Source organism: Nicotiana tomentosiformis, chromosome 3, assembly GCF_000390325.3.
Source record: "Nicotiana tomentosiformis chromosome 3, ASM39032v3, whole genome shotgun sequence".
NCBI lineage: Eukaryota > Viridiplantae > Streptophyta > Magnoliopsida > Solanales > Solanaceae > Nicotiana > Nicotiana tomentosiformis.
In genome coordinates, this window is record NC_090814.1 from 114,966,306 (window position 1) to 114,986,713 (window position 20,408).

The 20,408-nt window shown below is 35.8% G+C and overlaps 1 protein-coding gene across 1 annotated transcript; it reads right to left on the reverse strand.

The window, feature by feature from the left end:
• Positions 1–201: 201 nt before the first annotated feature.
• On the reverse strand, positions 202–597 carry LOC138908367 (uncharacterized). Its single transcript, XM_070199029.1, has one exon. It carries the CDS (start codon positions 595–597, stop codon positions 202–204), a length of 396 nt encoding a protein of 131 aa, XP_070055130.1.
• Positions 598–20,408: the final 19,811 nt, after the last annotated feature.

Below are 20,408 nucleotides of genomic sequence, written 5' to 3' on the forward strand. Positions count from 1 at the left end.
TCCGTACCCAGTCAAATGGGTTCACATAAATTAAAACGGAGGGAGTAGTAAACATCATTATCAAAGCATAACTTTTTATTTATGTACAACAATTACATAACCATACTATCTACTATAAACAATAAAAATTAAAATATTTATATTTCTACAAATTCATCACCGATCACATGACGTGTTTCTCCTTCTGGGAGTGCAAAGTAATCAGCTACATCCAAATGCATCCAAATTATCTTCGGAAATAAAATCTGCTTCAGCCTTTTTCTCTGTCTTCTTCAAGGAGGCTTGATAAAGCTCAACCAGGTGCTTTGGCGTACGACATGTACGTGACCGGTGCCCTTTTCCTCCACATCTATCGCATGCATTTTTTGAATTTGTTGCTTGCACCACTTCATACTTTTGTTCCTTCCTTTTCCACTGCTGGTGGTGAGGAAGGTTCTTTAGTGCATTATTATTATCATGATTAGAGTTTCTTCCCCGACTACGACCATGACCACGACTGGGGCCACGACCTCTTCCACGCTTAGCTTGGTGGAAGTTCGTTTCATTCACTTCAGGGAATGGATAAGAACCAGTATGTCGACTTTCATGATTTTTCATTAATAGCTCATTATGTTGCTCGGCTATAAGAAGATGTGAGATAAGTTCAAAATATTTTTTGAATCTCATCTCTCGATATTGCTGTTGCAGGAGTATATTCGAGGCATAAAAAGTGGTGAAAGTTTTTTCTAACATATCATGATTAATAATAATATCACCATATAATTTTAATTGAAAAATAATTCTGAACATAACAGAATTATACTCACTAATAGATTTAAAATCTTGTAGCCTTAGATGAGTCCAATCATAACGTGCATATGCAAGAACGACCATCTTCAGGTGGTCATATCTATCTTTCAAATTATTCCACAGTATGACTGGATCTTTAATAGTGAGATATTCCATTTTCAAGATTTCATCAAGGTGACGACGTAGGAATATCATTGCTTTGGCAGGTCTTGGTTTGATGTTTGATTTGTGTCCTTGATGGTGTTTGTCAGACCCATCGCATCAAGATGAATTTCAGCATCAAGCATCCAAGACATGTAGCTTTTGCCCGATATATCCAGGGCTACAAATTCAAGTTTAGAAAGATTTGACATTATTTGGAAAAGAAAGTTCGTACCTCTGATAATTTCAAAGTATTTGCTCGAGATGGCAGAGTCTCGTGCTGATAACGTGTTATAAAATAAAGACTGTAAAGTAAAGACAAGTATAGAGAGAAACTGAAATATTATTCAACTTCAAACTGATGTACATAATGAACTGAAATCTCCTCTATTCATAGAAGAAAAGAAGTTGTTGTGTAAGTTCCTACTGCAAGCTGCTGTGTAAGCTGTTTGTAAGTTGCTACTGCAAGTTGTTGTGTAAGTTGCTACTCCAAGTTGTTGTTTAAGCTGCTACTCCAAGCTACTGTGTAAGCTGCTATTGTACCAGATATAGATAATCTTCTACCCGGATAATATTTATCTATAACGGAGTACCGAAAGGATAATCTCATTGTACCAGATATAGATAATCTTCTACCGGGGGTAATATTTATCCATAACGGAGTACCGAAAGGATAAGCTTCTTCAGGAGGCTTGTTTCCAATAGAGTACTAAATAGATAAATATATTTATGGCGGAGTCTCATATGAATAAGTTTCTTCAGGAAACTTATTTACAACGGAGTACTAAATGAACATCCATAATATAATATATTCATAACAAAACTCCTTTTTTCGTATATTATTATTCATTTGAATTTTTTGAAAAGTGAAAATACCTTTTGAAATTAATACTAAGAGGGTGTTTGAATTGGCTTTTAAAAAGTACTGTAGCTTATAAGCTAAAAATCAAAAATCATAAGTTAGTAATACCCAACTTTTGACTTTTGGCTTATTTTTGTACTTTTCATGCCTAAAAATAAATGCTTTTAAGCACTTTTTATTATTGTCAAATACTACAAAAACTAAAAAAATATTTAAAAGCCAATAAGTACTTAATATAAGTCAATCCAAACACCCACTAAGTTTTTCGGGAAATAGATAGTGGCATATAATTTGTTTTTAAATAGCTGTTGTTCAAGAAGATTTTTTAACAGTAATCGTATTCTGATTTGATATTTTATGGAGAAAAAAAAATTAAAACAGCACTTACCAACTGCAAAACAGCAAAACCAACTGTGTCGAGATAACTTACCAAATATTAATAATATATTATTTTTTATTTTTCAATAAAAATATATTCCTGTCACATTATTGTTCTTTTTCTACTAGGTTTTCATTCATTTTAATTATCCTCAAGTATCAGGTTAAATTTTTGAAGGCCCTACTTCTATTGCCGAACAATGGTATTTTGTACGCTTCTATTTCTCGACACAAGTCACAATTTATTTTCTCAAAGTCATCTTCGATAATTGACTAAAGTACTACTAACAATTTGTAGAGGTAACCATTAAACCAACAGTGTTTTAACTATTATTACGCTTCAATTAATTTTGATCGACTATACACTACTAGTCATTTCGCTATATTAAGTTCATCTCATTTTAATATTTATAAAAATTAATGCGGCTACAACAAGCCAGTATGTGTCAATACAAGTAGGGGCGGATGTACATTATTTTTATCAATCTAATGGTAGGGCCTTGTCTATCTATCATTGATTCTGAAGTCAAAATATTTCGTTTTTGGGTTCCTCGAAGCCTCGAATGGAATGGATTATTTCTGCCAACGAAATGAACGCAATAAAATCTTGATTCAAGGCGTCAGCAAAACACTGCCGTCTGTTGCAAAAACAAAAGCTCCTTAGCGCCCCGGGACAGAAGTGAGGGACGGCCCTACGCGCAGGCAACAACAGCACCGGCTCTACGAAGTCAAAATCGAATACTTCAGCTTTGAGATGATTTTTGCCACCGGGGATCGACTCATTTTGGGGTTGTCGACTGCTACTAAGAACCTAACAGAAGTTTTCGGTTTAAAACCACTTGTCTAGGTCAGGCAACGATTACGGTTGAAGCGGATCCAATACCAAGACTAGTGGATTTACATGAATTTAGTAGCTTTTTGTCCAAATTTTATATGTGTATTAAGTAAATATAAAAAAAAAATTGACCGTAAACTGAATTATTATTATATATTAATTTAAGATCGTAGTACGAACCTATAAACTTCGAATTTTGAATCTTGATTAGGTTAACTGTCTTCCATTTTTTTTTACGTGTAGGTTCTTTGTTTTTTATCCGCTTTTTAGTTAGCAATTAAAAAATTATAAATCGTTTTTCATTAAGTAAAGAGGAATAGTCTTGATTAATTAGGTCTTGAACGATGATTTTGGGGGGGGGGGGGGGAACAAACCTAGGATTGCATGAAGGCCCCTTATTAAGTGGAAAGTGACAGATACATCCTTTTTTTTTGCTACACTTTTAAGCCCCATGCTCCTTAAATTAATGGCTACAATATTATAGCTATATTAAACTAATACTCAACAAAGTAACAAAGCTTTATATTATATATTCGGTTTAACTTGTTCTGTCCAATTCTTCCTCCCCCCCCCCCCACAACACATACACACACTTGAAGCCACTAGCAAACCACTTTCCTTTCCCTCTTGGGGTACAGTTGACACAAGTTGGTGATAAGATAACACTGTGTTTGCTGCCTGTCCCTTAAATGAGATAAATATATGTTTTAAGTATTTGGAGTATTGATTTTGAACCACTTTGTCGTAGTCATTTTAGATAATGTGTTGATACTATTCAGTGTTGGAAAATGATGCATTCCTAAGATTGCTTAAAATAATTCAACTTGTTTATGAATGTTGCTTAAAATGGAAACAAAGAAATTCATATATATATATATATATATATATATATATATATATATATATATATATATATATATATATATATATATATATACGCAATAGCTTTAATATGTTCCTTTTAATGTTAACTATAGTTTCTAATAAATATATGAACCAGCTATTCGAATAGTTTAGGTTAAAATCCAGTCAATTCTTCACAACAAGTAAAGCAACACTTGAAAAAGATAAAGAGAAGAAAGAGCTTTTGATACAATTTAATAAAGGGAACATGTCTGCAAAAAGTTCATTTAATTAGTTCATCAGTTTTGCAGCCTTCATATCTGTAATATATATCCCCCTATATATATTAGCAACTATGCAAAAATATTAATTTTCTTAGTCCTTGATTTTACCATGCATGGATCAGGTGAGCTTGGGTCCCACCATTATTGTTATTCAATTGCATTATTGTTATTCAATTGAAGTCTTCTCAGCTGTATAATAGTTATAAGGGTCGTGGTTCTGAGGAGAGCTATTCAAGGATTAACAATACAATCTCGAAATTATAATTTTGAGATTATTTTTTTGGATGTGATAAGTAATATCAAGATTATGATATAAAATTTGTCCTGATTTAGCTAATACCTTCAACAAAATACCGGGTAAAATTAAACTCAAATTTTAAATTAGAATATCCCACCTAATCCCATAAACAAAACGGCCCCTACTCCTATAATACTAGGGTGTCAAATCTATAATTGCAATTGACGTGTCTTTATTAATTAGCCATCCTTGTTGGCAAGGTAAACTCTTCTTCAACATCAGTCTGTATCATGCATTCTGCATCGTACTTAATCAATTAAATAACACTGTATAGCCGTTCTCAAAATAATAGTAATATATATATATATATATATATATATATATATATATATATATTGTATATTTTTGTATACATATATATTTTATATGTTATATAAAAAAAATTATATAAATTTTATATATTATTTTAACTAATAAATATAAATTATTTCTGATGCGGACTAAAAATGAAAAATCCCTTAATTAAACTTAGTCGTGTTCCTAACAGGAGATAGGGGCGCTAGCGTCGGCTCCTAATATGCAGTCAGGCGACGCTCAACAGTTGAAACCAGGGGAAATTAGAGTGTCGGTTTCGATCGAACCCAATAATTTTGATTCAAATTCAATATTTATCTTTTAAAAAAATATTAAAAATATACAAATTATTAATTTAAAACCTAACAACTTAAAAAGGTTAGTTCCCAAACCCATAAGTTTCAAATCTTGGCTCTGCCTCTCGTAAAACCCAACGTCCACTAAAATTCATTGGCTTATATAATAACATTCTAAATTTAGGCAATAAGTTGTAGTTATTAAAAATGGATGCATTGCCTTGTACATAAATAAACTCTGAGAATATATTAGCAAGCTCTATTATTTCTAAACTACTAGTTTTAGAGTACTACGTGCTTCGTATGTGTATACCGCGTCAATATGAAAAATGTTATATATAAAAAGAATGAATCATGTATAAAAATAGCAATTAACATTAAAATAAATGCAACACTATATTTATTTTTATGACAAAAATGAGTGTTTCAGTAGTTGTGTTAAAAAAATGATATTTTCTAAACCTGCAAAGACGATGATAATTTAGTTTAGTTCTTATATAGTAGTTCTAATTATAGATATTTTATTGTAAAAGATAGTAATACGCTATGCTATTGCATCTACCTAATATCTCTTTTAGACTATGTGTCACGACCCAAAAATTACAAGTCACGATGACACCTAACTCGGCCCGCTAGGTAAGCCAACTAGCCAACAATGCAAGCCAAATGAAATTATAGGAAAGAAAGTGAAGGAATATCTAAACTTTTACAAATTAACCCAAGAACTAGTAATACGAATCATGAGTTTCTAAGATTTGGAATTTACAAAGCTGATACAAATAATTACACGATCTGTTTGAAAATTACATAAGCAGATTAACAAAATCTAAAGTTACCAAGGACAAGTGGCAGCTATATTCGGAATGCACGAACATCTTCAGGGTCAGCTCCCGACATCACCAGCAGCTCCGCTCCAAAAATCTGCACGCAAGGTGTAGAAGTGTAGTATGAGTATAACCGACCCCATGTACCCAGTAAGTATTTTGTCTAACCTCGTCGAAGTAGTGATGAGGCTTTTTAGTAAAAAGATGCTCACTAATAAAAATCTGCACCGAAATCTAGCAATAGAACTATACTACAGTATACCAGGTGGATAGAGTACACGGAACGAATGTACAAAGCAATAACAGAGTACTAGAAGAGATCACAATTCAACAGTTTTTAATATCTCAACCAATCTTTTCCTTAGAGCGAAACCAATAAACCACAATAGTCACCCCATAACTTTCACAATGTGAGGAATATACTCTGATATCAAGTCAATTACACAACAACACCCTTCGTGCATTTATCTCATCCTCACCAAATATACATATAACAGTACCAACCAGATGGCAGAAATGTCGATAACAGAAATGACAAAGTAAAAAATACGCAAGTAGCAATAATGAACGAAAATGTACATAAAGGCATCAGTAACAGACTAGGCGGAAAGCATAGAGGTGATGACAACAATCAGGAAAAACGAATGTAACTTTAACTAGCATGGTGGAGGCATAAGTATAAATATAACGAATAAGAGGGGAACACATGATCTTTATACCTTAACAAGTAGATGCATGAATGACTAACACGGTAGAAGGCATGTACTAAGTGCAACCAAAATAGATACAGTAAAGATATAATTATGACAACATAAAGTAGGCATGGTATTTGCAAGTTTAGCAAGTAGAAGGCATGAATGACACAATAATAAATAAGATAAAGAACAAGAACAGGGAATTAACGACAAGTCATATAAGAACCATAAATACAAAAATAACAGCTCAATATAACGGCATGAACGTATACACAAAGGAAAGCTATCACAACATAATTCATGATAATATAAATGATCTGGCATGGCATCACCCTTCGTGCTTTATACTCACATAACATGGTACGGCATCACCCTTCGTGATTTTACTCACTAATGATATGGCACAGCATCACCCTTCGTGCTTTTACTCTCAATAATATGGCACGGCATCACCCTTCGTGCTTTTGCTCTCAATAATATGGCACGGCATCATCCTTCGTGCTTTTACTCTCAATAATATGGGACGGCATCACCCTTCGTGCTTTACACTCTCCCTCACATGATAATGTATAAATAAAAGCACGTCATCACCCTTCGTGTTTTACACTCTTCCTTACCAAGCATATGTATATAAATGACAAACAAAGCAGGAAGCATAAATAACGTCAAGGAGAGTGTTTAAACGAATATTCCAAATGAATCACAATCACAACTTTTCAAGCCAACAATAGTTCAATAAACCCGCAAGAACCTTATTATTCAAGTATTTCAACAAATCTCACAAATGATCTACAACACAAGTATATAATCTAGTATATCAAGAATATCGGTCGAGCAATGTATTAATGATTATGCATATTGATGACCGAACTAAGCATACCAATGTATTCTCAGAATTCTGTCAAATTTGACCAAGTTATAATAATCTAAGTCTTAGTTCTAACATTTAATACTATGTTCTTAGTATCTAGGAGTCAAGCAAGGCATGAGGCAAGAGGGTCACGTGATTGTACAAGACATAATTTATAACATAATTTACCCCTGAGCATGGTTAACCCTTACACATACATATTTGCTCGTCACCTCATATATGTATCATCCCTGCATGTAGCAAATAATGTCAAATAGTAGGAAAAATTCCCTCAACAAAGTTAGGCAAGATACTTACCCCGCTCCAAAGGTCCACTTAAAGCTCAATCACAGCTTTGCCTTTCAAACGAGCCTCTCAACCAATAGAATCAAGTAAATTACCAACCACATGATTCAAATTAAGCCTTAAGAACTACCCACGATTGCAAAGGATTCAATTTAGGTCATTATTGAAAAAGTCAACAAAAGTCAACTCCCGGGCCCGCTTGGTCCAAACCCGAAATTTGAACCGAAACCCGATTACCCATTCGCCCCCGAGCCCGGTTATGTGATTTATTTTGAAACCCGACCTCAATTTGAGGTCTAAATCCCCATTTTATAAAAATTCCTATGTCTACTCAAACCCCCAATTTCCACCATGAAAATACTAGATTTTAGGTTGAAATCTTATGAAAAAGTAGTGAAAGATTGAAAGAAAATAGGTTAGAATCACTTACCAATGATTTGGGGAAGAAAGAGTCTTGGAAAAATCGCCTCTAAGGTTTTAGGTTTTGAAACTTTGAAGAATGAACCAAAAATCCCGTCTAAGTCATGTTTGATCAGTTGCAGATGTCGCATTTGCAACCTAGGATTCGCAAATGCGAGCCCCGCAAATGCGAAGAATTCATCGCAAATGCGAGAACCATCACACCTATGCTTTCTTTGCAAATGCGAACTCTGGCTGGATCGCAAATGCGCCTCAGTGATCGCAAATGCGAAGAATCCCCCTCCCACCTCCCATCGCAAATGCGAAACATTATTCGCAATTGTGAACACTGGCCTTCCGCAAATGCGACCTCATGATCGCAAATGCGAACCTAGGCTGACCCGGGCACACTTCGCAAATGCGAAGAAATGGATCGCAAATACGAGCATGACAGAAGGTGGAAATGTTCGCAAATGCGAACTCTGATCTCGCAAATGCAAGATCAGAGGCCAGTTCCCAAAAGTTGCAAACACCAGCAAATGTTCTAAGTGCAATTCACTCCGAAGCCTATCTGAAACTCACTCGAGCCATCGGGGCTCTAAACTAACTATGCACACAAGTCTAAAAACATCATACGAACACGCTCGCGCGATCAAATCACTAAAATAATGCCTAGGACTACGAATCAGACACCAAATCAAAGAAAATTTTCAAGAAAATTTTAAAATTGCTATACAAATGGACGTCCGAATCACGCCAAACCAACATCGTTTCTCAGCAAATTTGACAAACACGTCATAAATATAGAAATAAATCTATACCGGATTTCGGAACCAAAGTACGGACCCGGTATTAATAATTTCAAACATCGACCAAACCTTTATATTCATTAAGCCTTTCAAATTTCAAGAAAATATGATAACTCGAGCTAGGGACTTCTGAATTCGATTTCGGGCATACGCCCAAGTCCCAAATCACGATATGGACCCATCGGGACCATCAAAACATGGATCCAAGTCCATTTGCTCAAAACGTTGACCAAAGTCAACTTAAATGGCTTTTAAGGCAGAAATTTCATATTTTTATTAGTTTTAACATAAAAGCTTACAGGGAAAACACCCAGATTGTGCACGCAAATCGAGAAGGGCTAAAATGAGGTATTTGAGGCTTCAAAGCGCAGAATTAAGTCTAAAACATAAGATAACCTATCGGGTCATCACATTCTTCACCACTTAAACATGCGTTCGTCCTCGAACGTGCCATGAGTCGTTCCAAAGCTATCAAACCACAGTGTAACCTTACTATGCATATACCCGGAAGTGATCCCACGTCACCCTGCTCCATATAAGCCAACCAACGCAATATGACTAGAGATCCTTACTTTGACCTTGGTCCTTAAACCTTAGAACCCAATCTCTAACATCCCGAATTCATTATAAGACCCGAATCTCACATCTACATACTGTATAAACCCGAACAGGTTGTATTAGGTCATAACTATAACCTCAAGATGAAATCACATGGTACAACCCCATCACTCAGACACTCACAGCAGGAGCTGCTGACCACCATTACTGCCCCAAAACAAATTCGTGCCGGTAGCAAACATCATATCGATTAGAGCCTCGTTCAAAACCTTCATACTCTGTCGATGATGAAAGAAACACGCATAACCTCTTAACCACTCATCTGATCAATAAGCCAAGAAACTCACTCGTCTGACCAGAGCCATTGCCCCAAATCCTCAGCAAAATATGGTATTATTCTCTCAAACCTTCCTCATCCCAATACAATAGTGCAAATCTCAAGTCTAGAAACCTTATCTCAGCCAATACAAGCAGCCCCGCCGACAAGTATCAATAATAATCATATGGAGCCCCACACAACACGGCCCCGAACGCCAACAAGTAATAATTCAGACATGACAGATAACAGTAAGAGAGCTAAATAAGAAGACTACTAAACAAGATAAGCAGGCAAGGAAATTTTAGCATTTTCCTATTAACTATTTTCAACAAGGTGAAAGTAATACTACACGAAGTAAGCATCAGGAGTTATATTTCATCACAATACCGTTGTGGCGTGCAATCCGATTCCATCATATCAATCTATATAGGGTACCCATCGAGCCATAATACTCGGGCTCACTAATCACATATGCGTCAATATCAAGCACAATAGAGTGCACAAAATATAACTGTGGGAAAATTATTAGGAACAAACGATATTGAAAAGGACAAGCACAACTATGGTGCAATAAGCAAATCAACATCACGAAGGCCATCTCGCCCATAGCGCCATGAGGCCTAAACTGAATTACAATATGCGTGCGAAGAACCATGCAACTTTCACAATCCGTCATAGCATAAGAGAGGAACACGTAACACGGACCAAGGCGCAAATAGCATTTATTCCACCCGACGATATATCTGTGGTAACAGCTGTGTAGGAGCAAGAAAATCCGATCTGATACAGAATACACATCCTCATTGCGCCTACCAATGTCCCCCCAAATCAACTTCGGTCATCCCCGAACGGACAATTAGCCCTCCAAAAGTCCACAAGGACATAACCATAACACACACTATCATCTGGCTAGCTTTGGACATATTTCACAGTCCACAACCACGAAACAATATGCTTCTGAGAACTCCCAGTCTCCAAATCCATAGAACACACGAATCACCCTACCCGATCCCAACTTCACCGCCCAAATGTCTAACATATCTCTCGTATACGATCATCCCACGAGGAATACTTCTATAATTCTTTCATGCCACATAACAAAATCTGAATCTCAGCAGTTGACTAACCAGGCGAGCACCGCAATATCAATGAGGAATCCGTAAGTCAAAACACAATGCGCCCTATGAAATGCACACCCTTCTCAGGCAATACCAAGTAGTAATAGCATCCATCTAGACATCTGAAACCATCAGTGCTGTCTAAGAATTCATGACCTTCCCTTCAAAACTGAATCGTGACCTTGCACATGCAAAACTCAATCCCAATCAGTCAGAAACCTTCTATTTGATCTCATCCATAAGGAAATCCCAATACGCAACATGTTCCTCACACCAGTAGGAAATATTCACCTCGAACCGTGATAGAAATCATCGAGAACCCCTTGGAATCCGTTTGCACATAACCAAGCTATCAGAACAATCCCTCTAACTCAACCAAGCCACGCAATTGCCCAAAACCTATGATCATTGCCATGAAACACCTGTGGAGACCTACCACATCATAAGTACCCAAAGAACTGATCATATCATTACCGTGTTGATCCAATTTACTATCAAACCGTCCTGTTTTCTCTGAGTTCCTTCCAAATTACCCTCAAGTTGATACCCCTCCTTGCGAGAATGCCACGATCCTTACCCCAAACTCGCCATAAGATATTCTAGCATAAAAACCACACCGCATTAAGGCCTATAAGTCACTGCATTCCCTCTTAGAATCCCAAAGTACCACAACCGAGGCACCCGCTCTGAAGAGACCTTCTGTGAATCTAAAGTCGCTTCCTCCACCACTTAGTCTTCTCGTTAATAAAATGCATAATCCACAATGATATAGAAAAACCGCGAGCCTCGACACCATCCCATGTAAATCTTAAACTCTAGCCACAACTGCTATGCCACCACTTAATCTTCCTGGGTCTGAACTCATCAATAAGGGATGAGAATCAAATTCGTATCACAATTAAACAACATGAAAACCTTTCAATTTACTCACAACTCGAGACTATACGCCACATCAAGACAGAAATCAAGCACCCATTAGCCCTTTTTTACACCCCAAGAAGACTCTTCTCGTCATCTTCAAATTATCTGAACATAGCCCGTAGTCACATTCTACTCGTCATTTAGTCATCCAACCACTCGCCTGCCACGAATTTCACTCATAGGGAAACTACCGGATGTATAAGTCTAAAAGCACATGCTCACACGACCGAAATACCCGTGCTCAAGCTGCAGTCAAAACTCGGCCTCAAGTCCTCCAGACTGACCCATCATCCGCACACATGAATCATATCTCACATCTCATCCATGGACTCACAAGTCGTCGATGCTCCGCCGATACCGAGCGCTCGCACATGCATAAGAAAGCGTAGAAGGAATTCAAATAGTTACGCTCCAAGCTGAATCAATGCTGCACGATAAGGAAAGAAAGATGGGAAGTTTATCCTAAATGCCCTGCAGCCTCTCGAAGATAGGTATGGAAGTCATCATACCGATCCGAAAGACTACTAGATACTTGATCATGACTCGTAGAACCTACGAACCTAGTGTTGTGATACCAACTTGCCACGACCCAAAAATAACAAGTTGTGATGGCACCTAACTTGACCTGCTAGGTAAGCCAACCAACCAACAATGCAAGCCAGATGAAATTATAGGAAAGATAGTGAAGGAATATCTGAACTTTTACAAATTAACCCAAGAACTGGTAGTACGAATCATGAGCTTCTAAGACTTGGAATTTACAAAGCTGATACAGATAATTACACGATCTGTTTGAAAATTACATAAACAAATTAACAAAATCTAAAGCTACCAAGGACAAGTGGCAGCTATATCCGGAATGCACGAACATCTTCAGGGTCAGCTCCCGACATCACCAGCAGCTCCGCTCCAAAAATCTGCACGCAAGGTGCAGAAGTGTAGTATGAGTACAACCGACCCCATGTACCCAGTAAGTATTTTGTATAATCTTGTCGAAGTAGTGACGAGGCTTTTTAGTAAAAAGATGCTCACTAATAAAAATCTGCACCAAAATCTAGCAATAGAACTATACTACAGTATAACAAGATAGAGTACACGAAACGAATGTACAAAGCAATAACAGAGTACTAGAAGAGATCACAATTCAACAGTTTCCAATATCTCAACCAATCTTTTCCTTAGAGCGAAACCAATAAACCACAATAGTCACCCCATAACTTTCATAACGTGAGGAATATACTCTGATATCAAGTCAATTGCACGGTAACACCCTTCGTCTATTTATCTCATCCTCACCAAATATGCATACAACAGTACTAACCGGATGGCAGAAATGCCGATAACAGAAATGACAAAGTAGGAAATACGCAAGCAGCGAAAATGTACATAAGGGCATCAGTAACAGACTAGGCGGAAAGTATAGAGGTGATGACAACAATCAGGAAAAATGATTATAACTTCAACTAACTAGCATGGTGGAGGCATAAGTACAAATATAACGAATAAGAGGGGAACACATGATCTTTATGCGTTAACAAGTGGAAGCATGAATGATTAACACGGTAGAAGGCATGTATTAAGTGCAACCAAAATAGATACGGCAAAGATATAATTATGACAGCAGGAAGTAGGCATGATATTTGCAAGTTTAGCAAGTAGAAGGCATGAATGACGCAATGACAAATAAGATAAAGAACAAGAACATGGCATTAATGACAAGTCATATAAGAACCATAAATACAACAATAACAGCTCAATGTAATGGCATGAACGTATACACAAAGGTAAGATTTCACAACATAATGCATGATAATATAAATGAACTGGCACGACATCACCTTTCGTGCTTTTACTCACAAACGATATGGCACGACTTCACCCTTCATGCTTTTACTCTCAATAATATGGCACGACATCACCCTTCATGCTTTTACTCTCAATAATATGGCACGGCATCACCCTTCATACTTTTACACTCAATAATATGGCACGACATCACCCTTCATGCTTTACACTCTCCCTCACATGATAATGTATAAACAAAGGCACGTCATCACCCTTTGTGCTTTACACTCTTCCTTACCAAGCATATGTATATCAACGACAAATAAGGCAGGAAGCATAAATAGCGTCAGGGAGAGTGTTTAAATGAATATTCCAAATGAATCACAATCACAACTTTTCAAGCCAACAATAGTTTAATAAACCCGCAAGAACCTTATTATACAAGTATTCTAATAAATCTAAAAAATGATCTACAACACAAGTATAGAATCTAGTATCTCAAGAATATCGGTCGTAGCAATGTATTAATGATTATGCATATTGATGACCGAACTAAACACACCAATGTATTCTCAGAATTCCGTCAAATTCGACCAAGTTATAATAAGCTAAGTCTTAGTTCTAACATTTAATACTATGTTCTTAGTATCTAGGAGTCAAGTAAGGCATGAGGCAAGAGGGTCACGTGATTCTACAAGACACAATTTATACTCTCTCCGTTCTAATTTATGTGAACCTGTTTGACTAGGCACGGAGTTTAAGAACAAATGAAGACTTTTAGAATTTGTGGTCCTAAACAAGTCAAAAAGGGGTCCTGAGTATTTGTGTGGTTATAAAAGCTTCTCATTAAGGGTAGAATTGGAAGTTTAGGCTAAATTATTTTCAAATTTAGAAAGGGGTCATTCCTTTTGGAATGAACCAAAAAGGAAATAGGTTCATATAAACTGAAATAGAGGGAGTAACATAATTTACCCCCGAGCATGGTTAACCCTCGCACATGCATATATGCTCGTCACCTCATATATGTATTGCCCTCGCATGTAGCAAACAATGTCAAATAGTAAAAAAAATTCCCTCAACAAAATTAGGCAAGATACTTATCTCACTCCAAAGGTCCACTCAAAGCTCAATCACAGCTTTGCCTTTCAAACGAGCCTCTGAACCAATAGAATCTAGCAAATTACCAACCAAATGATTCAAATTAAGCCTTAGAAACTACCCACGATTGCAAAGGATTCAATTTAGGTCAGTATTGAAAAAGTCAACAAAAGTCAACTCCCGATCCCGCTTGGTCCAAACCCAGAATTCGAACCGAAACCCGATTACCCATTCGCCCTCGAGCCCGGTTATGTGATTTATTTTGGAACCCGACCTCAATTTGAGGTCTAAATCTCCATTTTATAAAAATTTCTATTTTTACTCAAACCCCCAATTACCACCATAAAAATACTAGATTTTAGGTTGAAATCTTATGGAAAAATAGTGAAAGATTGAAAGGAAATAAGTTAGAATCACTTACCAACGATTTCGGGAAGAAAGAGTCTTGGAAAAATCGCCTCTAAGGTTTTAGTTAAAAATTTGAATAATGAACCAAAAATCTCGTCTAAGTCATATTTGACCAGTTGCAGATGTCGTATTTGCGACCTGGGGTTCGCAAATGCGAACCCCGCAAATGCGAAGAATTCATCGTAAATGCGAGAACCATCACACCTCTGCTTTCTTCGCAAATGCAAAGAATAGTTCGCAAATGCGAACTCTGGCTGGATCGCAAATGCGACTCAGTGATCGCAAATGAGAAGAATACCCCTCCCAACTCCCATCGCAAATGTGAAACATTGTTCGCAATTGCGAATACTGGCCTTCCGCAAATGCGACCTCATGATCGCAAATGCGAACCGAGGCTGACCCAGGCACACTTCGTAAATGCGAAGAAATGGCTCACAAATGCGAGCATGACAGAAGGTGAAAATGTTCGCAAATGCGAACTCTGATCTCGCAAATGCGAGATCAGAGGCCAGTTCCGAGAAATTGCAGACACCAGCAAATGTTCTAAGTCCAATTCATTATGTAGCCTATCCGAAACTCACCCGAGCCCTCGGGGCTCTAAACCAACTATGCACACAAGTCTAAAAATATCATGCAAACTCGCTCGCGCGATCAAATCACCAAAATAATGCCTAGAACTACGAAGCGGACACCAAATCAAAGAAAATTTTCAAGAAAACTTTAAAATTGCTATATTAACAATCGGACGTCCGAATCACGTCAAACCAACTTTGTTTCTCACCAAATTTGACAGGCAAATCATAAATATAGAAATGAACCTATACCGGGTTCCGGAACCAAAATACGGACTTGGTATCAAAAAATTTCAAACATCGATCAAACCGTTAGATTCACTAAGCCTTTAAACTTTCAAATTTCAACAAAATGCGATAACTCGAGTTAGGGACTTCCGAATTCGATTTCGGATATTCGCCCAAGTCCCAAATCATGATACATACCCATCGGGACAGTCAAAATACGTATCCGAGTCCGTTTGCTTAAAGCGTTGACCAAAGTCAACTCAAATGGCTTTTAAGGCAGAAATTTTATATTTTTATTAGTTTTTAACATAAAAGCTTTTCGGAAAAATACCCAGACTGTACACGTAAATCGAGAAGGGATAAAATGAGGTATTTGAGGCTTCAAAGTGCAGAATTAAGTTCTAAAACATAAGATGTCCTATTGGGTCATCACACTATGTTCTTTGTCTAAATATGCTTTCTAACTTTTTAATAAGATTATGGAAAAGTATACCTGGATTTTGAATTCCTATACAAAATTTAACCTCATTCCCTAGATTATATTAAGACATATTTGTATTATAAATCTTCTAAATATATCAAGACTTTAAGAGCCACCAAGTACTGCATAAAGAATTAGTATTTATTACCTATAGTTAGATTGTAAAGAAGTTAATATCTATGGAGAAAAAACCACAAAGCAAACGCATAAGAACAAACAAAGAAAAAAGAAAAAGAAAAAAAACATAAATCTTCTATCCTATAGTCGTAGGCATCACAAGGTGCCGAATGAATTTAGTATAAATTTTCTTAATTAACCCAAAGCATAGAAAGCAAACAGTAGCATCTGATGATTTCAGTATAAACAATCTATCTTAGAAGCAAAACTTGAGATGCTATAAGATTGATGAATGACACAGTAATATTACATAATAAAACATACGTGCGAACTACATAAAATATATTCATTGGATATAAAAGTTACATAAAATGACATATTTTAGACGACTAAAGGGTTGAAATTTACCTTAATCACAAGTCACTCTTTACCTTCTTCCTGTCACAATCTGAAATTTCCACATACCTCGATATTAATTGTTAAATCCTAAGCCTAGCTTTTCCCTACAAATCGATATGCAGTCATCTCCAATACCAATATGTGACTTTGTCTTATGCATTCGGCCGGAGCCTTTATGTTAATGTCATGAAAGGTGAAGTTCTTGCACCTTAACACGTTAATGTGGAACAATTTATTGTTAAGGGTACCAAACCTAAAGTGAATTTTAAACCTAAACAAAGAAAAGAGACAATACAAGTAACATTAATTGGTAAAAGAATCTAAAATCTAAATAAATACTAAACCAAAATAAAGAAAGGCTCCAATTAAAACCCGACAAGTTAATTACATATGTTTTGTTAAATTATTAGTTGTTTATAATTACAACTTTATCCAACGTGAAATACACTTATAAAAAGTTAAAAAGGCAAACGACACTTCCATAGGACTTCGTGCTTCTGCTCGAAGATCAGCTTGAAGAATCAACAATTGTTGATCTTTTACTGCAACACACACATAATTAATAAAAATATTTTTAAAGAGTGCAATCGGATCAAAAAATAATTTTTATTGAATACGCTCTAAAGAAGTTGAAAATATTATTAAAGTTATCTTCCGATAAAACTCAAGTTGTTGAAACTTTGTAGTAATATCTTGATTAGACTCTTTTTATAGAGCAATTAAGATTAAAAATAAAAGAATTCTAAACCTACAGCACTTTTGATAACATAAACCTAAATTGGATCCTAAAATTAAATAAAGACAAGATACACCATAAGTAACATTGGTATAAAAGAATTCTAAATCTAGAATGCTAAACAAAGAAAAGGTAATACACCACGATTCTTGGAGGAAATCCTAAATCTTTAAAGAATCCTAAAAAAAGAAAATGATCATATACGACAACTTTTGGTTTTTCCCCAAAAACGAATATTATTAGATACAATTACAATTATATCCAATATAAAATGCACTTAAAAATGATATAAAAAAAAAAAAAAAAAAGCGAACGATATTTCGACAGAAATTTCGTGCTTTTAATATAGTATAGATATAAATTGATATATATCTGCCTTTGGTCGTTATGGAGGTACTTAAACAAACATTAACGGGAAAAATCTAATGCAATATAGTGTGTTATATTACTTAGTCAGTTCCTGTGTAAACATCTAGATGCGACGGTTTGTAAATATGAAATCACAATAATCCAAGGTATTAAAAGAGACGTGCTATATCTAAATTCACATAGAAATAATTAAGTTATTGATCACGCCCAACTATGCCTTATAAAAAAGGCTAAGCGGTCGCTGCAAATATTATCCGGTCTAAGAGTCCGGAGTCGAATCCCAGAAAAAACTAAGGTTTTGCTGTAATTGTTAAATATCGCTAAGAAGACAAGTTCGAACAATTTTTAAGCTGTAAATATAAATATTCTTATGTCTAACGAATTAATTAATAAATTAAAATAGTAAGTTAACAACTAAAGATATTAAGGGTTGGAGAGAATATTGGAAAATCCCAGAGTTATGATCTCCCCAATTGTCGGAATCCTCCCGCTACGTTTTCTATAAATTCGCCTAAGTATTCTCTACCGATCTTGAGTAATTCGGGTGTCGTAATTCTCTTCCGAGCAACTACCATAATTTACTAGACGTATTCTTCCGGACTACGCTAGCGACACTAATTAACCGCTCACTAAGATCGCACCGAGGTTTCGTTATTACTAATCCCGCCTTTAAACCCTCTGTATCGATTCCTCACATACATTAGGAATGATGTTGTTCAACAACTATCTAAATATGTACCACTTTTCAAGCAATACACACTAAATAGGTACAGTCAATTGAGGGCCCTTCAATCAACTAAGATAATCACGTAGTTGAACAAGTATAGAAAATCCAAAGGCAAAATTATATTAAACGCAACATAAAATCATCCTCCAAAAGGTTCCATCAAACCCTAGATAAATGAGTTTAGCTATTCATAATCATACTAACAATCATGATAAGAATTTAAAGCATTAAACCACAGATTAAGGAAGAACAGAAAGAAAACTCTTGTGATTCGTTGCTTCCAAGTGTTCCCGTAGCCTTTTGTCTCTCCAATAATGTCTCCCCCCTCTAAAAATAGGTTTAGAACCCCTTTTATATATGTTGGGGGCATGTAGGGTTGAAACTACCAAGTTCTAGTTGCAATAGGAAAAGTTTCCCGCGTTCGCGTTTTGAACCACGTCTGAGCAAAGCTGAGCGCCCAACTCTGTGTAGTGCTGTCTTTTGCGTTTTGAATTGTATCTGGCTCAAACTTGGATGCCAAAAAATCGTACTCCTCTAAATTCTTCTATTTTAGTTTCAATTTATGCAAATCCTTCTATAGCACATTCGATTGACCCCTACACATAAAAAGATTATTATTAAGTTCGAGTCATAAATATTCACACTAAATTTAACAAGATTGAGGCATAATGGAAGACAATTTACATGCAAAACATGAGCTTTTAGTGTAACATCAGTTATGCTGAAAGACTCGCAATCTCTCTGAATCTATGCAATATTTTGCTTAAAAAATATAAGACTCATATAGACAATATCAACCAGTTGTACGACTTATAATCATATTTAATTTGGTGTGTCGGTAGAAAAATAAAGAATTTATAGTAATTTGGCATCCTTTCACATTCAATGCAGGATTGTACTGAATTAATCTTCATATAATTTACTTAAATAATGAATACGTATACAACGAAAAGTCTAGCTCATCTTATTTGATTAATAGTGCCGATTAAGCTCAACTTTTGACTTTGAACATCCCACCCATGAGCATAAAATGAGGAAATTAAAGATTCGTTCGCGCATGGACACTTGCTGTTCATATATTTATTTATACCGTCTAACCGTTGGTATTGTGCATCTTCACGGATAATTCAATTTTTTGTCGTTACACCATTTATGCAGATCGCTACTTATGCGACAAGGAATTTCGCTATGTTAGGACAGTTAGAGTTACTGCTACCGTTTACCAGGACTTCCATTCAAAGCTTATAATAACTTTTTACGTTTCTATACGAATACTTGCTCGAGCCAAAAGTCTTTCGGAAACAGACTCTCTACCTCTCCAGAGTAGGGGTAATTAAGGTCTGCGTATACACCTCCCCAGATCCACTTGTAAAATTTTACTGGATTTTTTTTTTATTGTTGTTGTTATATATATACGAATACTTGCTATTCATCACTATAATTCTAAGCATTTTCTGATAATCAAATCGTAGGCCTTTTATTCATACAAAAACAAAAGGGATAGAGTATGTCGTTGTCTCTGATCGAATAATTAATTGGTCGTCATATAGAAATGTGTAATACATACTATCAAAAAAAAAATGTGTAATACATCAGATAGATGGGAACGTAGAAATTAAATGAGAAAATCATTGTCCTAAAATAATAAATGAATAAACTTTTTAATACT

Excerpts from the sequence above, each read along its gene's own strand:
- LOC138908367 (XM_070199029.1), bottom strand. The coding sequence starts at position 597 with ATGAAAAATCATGAAAGTCGACATACTGGTTCTTATCCATTCCCTGAA.